We start from the raw sequence: 4,559 nt of genomic DNA, 5'->3' as shown, positions 1-4,559 counted from the left end.
CTAGCCGCCAGTGTCTCCTTTAACCCCCTAAAGATAGATATCAAGCAGTGGTACAAGGCTAGCCGTGTCTCCTTTAACCCCCTAAAGATAGATATCTAGCAGTGGTACAAGGCTAGCCGTGTCTCCTTTAATCCCCTAAAGATAGATATCAAGCAGTGGTACAAGGCTAGCCGCCCGTGTCTCCTTTAAACCCCTAAAGATAGATATCAAGCAGTGGTACAAGGCTAGCAGTCAGTCACTATCTCCTTAACCCCCTAAAGATAGATATCAAGCAGTGGTACAAGGCTAGCCGCCAGTGTCTCCTTTAACCCCCTAAAGATAGATATCAAGCAGTGGTACAAGGCTAGCAGTCAGTCACTATCTCCTTAACCCCCTAAAGATAGATATCAAGCAGTGGTACAAGGCTAGCCATGTCTCCTTTAACCCCCTAAAGATAGATATCAAGCAGTGGTACAAGGCTAGCAGTGTCTCCTTTAACCCCCTAAAGATAGATATCAAGCAGTGGTACAAGGCTAGCCGTGTCTCCTTTAACCCCCTAAAGATAGATATCAAGCAGTGGTACAAGGCTAGCTGTGTCTCCTTTAACCCCTAAAGATAGATATCAAGCAGTGGTACAAGGCTAGCAGTGTCTCCTTTAACCCCCTAAAGATAGATATCAAGCAGTGGTACAAGGCTAGCTGTGTCTCCTTTAACCCCCTAAAGATAGATATCAAGCAGTGGTACAAGGCTAGCTGTGTCTCCTTTAACCCCCTAAAGATAGATATCAAGCAGTGGTACAAGGCTAGCCGTGTCTCCTTTAACCCCCTCCTCACCTGCTGATGATGCGGTAGCTTTGGCACTATGTATGAAACCTTGTGTGAGGTTTTATGTCGTTAGTTAAACGTTTTAGCACCATAAAGAGAGGGCTGAATCACAAAAATTCTTCACAAACTCCATTTATGGCATAACATCACGTACTACTGCCAAAAACTCCCACAGTTCCCGTGGTTACGATTCAAGTGGGTGGTGGTGGGGGGTCGGAGTGGGTGTGTGATGAGCAGTGTCTGGGTGTATGTCAATACAGTAAAATAGCTTCCCCTCCTTGTCTCCTTGTCCCCTTTTTTTCATCTGCAATACTTACTTAATAATGCCTGTGTTGTCAGTTCAGTGTAAATGGAGGAGAGGAGTCAAGGAGAGGAGACGAGGAGAAGAGGAAGCCCCTTCAAACTATTGGGATGGACCCTCAATGCAGTGACCTTATTAAAATCTACACAGGGGCCTGGTCCCAAACCAATACCTCTTCCCGAACCCTAGGACCTTGTTGACAATCTGACAAATTGTTTGGATTGGTATCAGCAATATGGTTAAAGCTCCCATTAGCTCCCATTAGCTCCCATTAGCTCCCATTAGCTCCCATTAGCTCCCATTAGCTCCTATTAGCTCCCATTAGCTCCCATTAGCTCCCATTAGCTCCCATTAGCTCCCATTAGCTCCTATTAGCTCCCATTAGCTCCCATTAGCTCCCATTAGCCTTCTGGTATGTTCTGAAGTGTTTCCTCTACAATGCTTCCAACTCCAAGTCATTTTAGATCAAGGGGAGTCAACGAGGATTTTTGGAAAAGGAGAAGCCATTGGTTTGGAATCAGGCCGTTTTGTCAATCCCAGTCTATTCTTTACAGTTTTTAATGGAGCCTGGTTTAAATCTTTCCAGCGACTAGGTGGAGACTGACAGACGGCGCTGTTTATATTCTACGTGAATGCAAAAATATTCTTCAGACTAACGTTGTTGTACGGATTATGAAACTTTTTGTTTATTTTCATTTTTTTGCTTCAGTTTTATTTCCTGACCGTATATTTTTCTAATATAGCTTTTTCCTTGTTATTCTTCCTCTTTAGTCTTATTAGAAATCTGGTAACACTTGTTTAGTTTTTTTTCTTTCTTTAATATAGATCTCTATAGATTATTTTCCTTCATTTTCTTTTTTTTTTTACAAAATGAGAGACAGAACGATGAACAATACATAAACTTCTTCTCATCAGTTTTATCAGATCATTTAGCTTTTCATTCATGTAAACAAACAGGATTCAGCCAACACAGTTTGTTCTCCTTCGTTTTTACTTCTCCTCCCTCTGTGTGCACTCTCTCTCTCTCTCTCTCTCTCTCTCTCTCTCTCTCTCTCTCTCTCTCCTTCCTTCACACTCGCCTCTCTTCCATCTTTCATTGAAGAAGAGCCCTGATTTGTTTAGAGGTGCTGTCGTCGTTTAGATGTCGGGTTGTATACCTGGAGAGGGAGGAGAGGAGAGGAGAGGAGAGGAGAGGAGAGGTGAGAGGAGAGGAGAGGAGAGGAGAGGAGAGGAGAGGAGAGGAGAGGAGAGGAGAGGAGAGGAGAGGAGAGGAGAGGAGAGGAGAGGAGAGGAGAGGAGAGGAGAGGAGAGGAGAGGAGAGGAGAGGAGAGTGGAGGAGGGGAGAAGAGAGGAGAGGAGATTATGGCAAGAAGGATAAGATGACATGAGATGAGAATCTGTACACACACAATATCTGTTGATATCTCCCCTCTCTCTCTTTCTGTCGCTCTCTCTAACTCTCAATTCAACTATATTTCAATTTAAGGGCTTTATTGGCATGGGAAACATATGTTTACATCACCAAAGCAAGTGAAATAGATAATAAACACAAGTGAAATTAACAATAAAAAGTAACAGTGAACATTACACTCCAAAAGAAAGTTCCAAAAGAATAAAGATATTACAAATGTCATATTATGAGCAAACAGTCCTAGTACAGAACATAAATAAGCATTAATACGGTTGTATTTACAATGGTGTTTGTTCTTCACTGGTTGCCCTTTTCTTGCGGCAACAGGTCACAAATCTTGCGGCTGTGATGGCACACCGTAGTGTTTCACCCAGTAGGTTTGTTTTCAAATTCTTAGTGGATCTCTGTAATCTGAGGGAACTACAGTGCCTTGGGAAAGTATTCGGCCCCCTTGAACTTTGCGACCTTTTGCCACATTTCAGGCTTCAAACATAAAGATATAAAACTGTATTTTTTTGTGAAGAATTAACAACAAGTGGGACACAATCATGAAGTGGAACGACATTTATTGGATATTTCAAACTTTTTTAACATATCAAAAACTGAAAAATTGGGCGTGCAAAATTACTCAGCACCTTTACTTTCAGTGCAGCAAACTCTCTTCAGAAGTTCAGTGAGGATCTCTGAATGATCCAATGTTGACCTAAATGACTAATGATGATAATTACAATCCACCTGTGTGTAATCAAGTCTCCGTATAAATGCACCTGCACTGTGATAGTCTCAGAGGTCCGTTAAAAGCGCAGAGAGCATCATGAAGAACAAGGAACACACCAGGCAGGTCCGAGATACTGTTGTGAAGAAGTTTAAAGCTGGATTTGGATACAAAAAGATTTCCCAAGCTTTAAACATCCCAAGGAGCACTGTGCAAGCGATAATATTGAAATGGAAGGATGGCCGTCCCTCTAAATGGCCGTCCCTCTAAACTTTCAGCTCATACAAGGAGAAGACTGATCAGAGATGCAGCCAAGAGGCCCATGATCACTCTGGATGAACTGCAGAGATCTACAGCTGAGGTGGGAGACTCTGTCCATAGGACAACAATCAGTCGTATATTGCACAAATCTGGCCTTTATGGAAGAGTGGCAAGAAGAAAGCCATTTCTTAAAGATATCCATAACAAGTGTTGTTTAAAGTTTGCCACAAGCCACCTGGGAGACACACCAAACATGTGGAAGAAGGTGCTCTGGTCAGATGGAACCAAAATTGAACTTTTTGGCAACAATGCAAAATGTTATGTTTGGCGTAAAAGCAACACAGCTCATCACCCTGAACACACCTTCCCCACTGTCAAACATGGTAGTGGCAGCATCATGGTTTGGGCCTGCTTTTCTTCAGCAGGGACAGGGAAGATAGTTAAAATTGATGGGAAGATGGATGGAGCCAAATACAGGACCATTCTGGAAGAAAACCTGATGGAGTCTGCAAAAGACCTGAGACTGGGACGGAGATTTGTCTTCCAACAAGACAATGATCCAAAACATAAAGCAACATCTACAATGGAATGGTTCAAAAATAAACATATCCAGGTGTTAGAATGGCCAAGTCAAAGTCCAGACCTGAATCCAATCGAGAATCTGTGGAAAGAACTGAAAACTGCTGTTCACAAATGCTCTCCATCCAACCTCACTGAGCTCGGGCTGTTTTGCAAGGAGGAATAGGAAAAAATTTCAGTCTCTCGATGTGCAAAACTGATAGAGACATACCCCAAGCGACTTACAGCTGTAATCGCAGCAAAAGGTGGCGCTACAAAGTATTAACTTAAGGGGGCTGAATAATTTTGCACGCCCAATTTTTCAGTTTTTGATTTGTTAAAAAAGTTTGAAATATCCAATAAATGTTGTTCCACTTCATGATTGTGTCCCACTTGTTGTTGATTCTTCACAAAAAAAATACAGTTTTATATCTTTATGTTTGAAGCCTGAAATGTGGCAAAAGGTCGCAAAGTTCAAGGGGGCCAAATACTTTCGCAAGGCACTGTATG

The 4,559-nt window shown here is 42.3% G+C and overlaps 1 protein-coding gene across 5 annotated transcripts in view; it reads right to left on the bottom strand.

Moving 5' to 3' along the window:
* Positions 1 to 1,992: 1,992 nt before the first annotated feature.
* Positions 1,993 to 4,559, bottom strand: part of LOC112229185 (CYFIP-related Rac1 interactor A) — a 61,444-nt gene continuing 58,877 nt past the window's right edge. For all 5 annotated transcript variants that reach the window (XM_042309940.1, XM_042309938.1, XM_042309937.1 and 2 more), the window contains one exon: positions 1,993 to 2,261. In XM_042309940.1, coding sequence (XP_042165874.1) covers positions 2,198 to 2,261 — 64 coding nt within the window. In that variant the 3' untranslated portion in view covers positions 1,993 to 2,197. The remainder of the gene's footprint in view (positions 2,262 to 4,559) is intronic.

Source organism: Oncorhynchus tshawytscha, linkage group LG31, assembly GCF_018296145.1.
Source record: "Oncorhynchus tshawytscha isolate Ot180627B linkage group LG31, Otsh_v2.0, whole genome shotgun sequence".
NCBI classification, from domain to species: Eukaryota; Metazoa; Chordata; class Actinopteri; order Salmoniformes; family Salmonidae; genus Oncorhynchus; species Oncorhynchus tshawytscha.
This window is presented reverse-complemented; position numbering and strand designations above follow the sequence as displayed.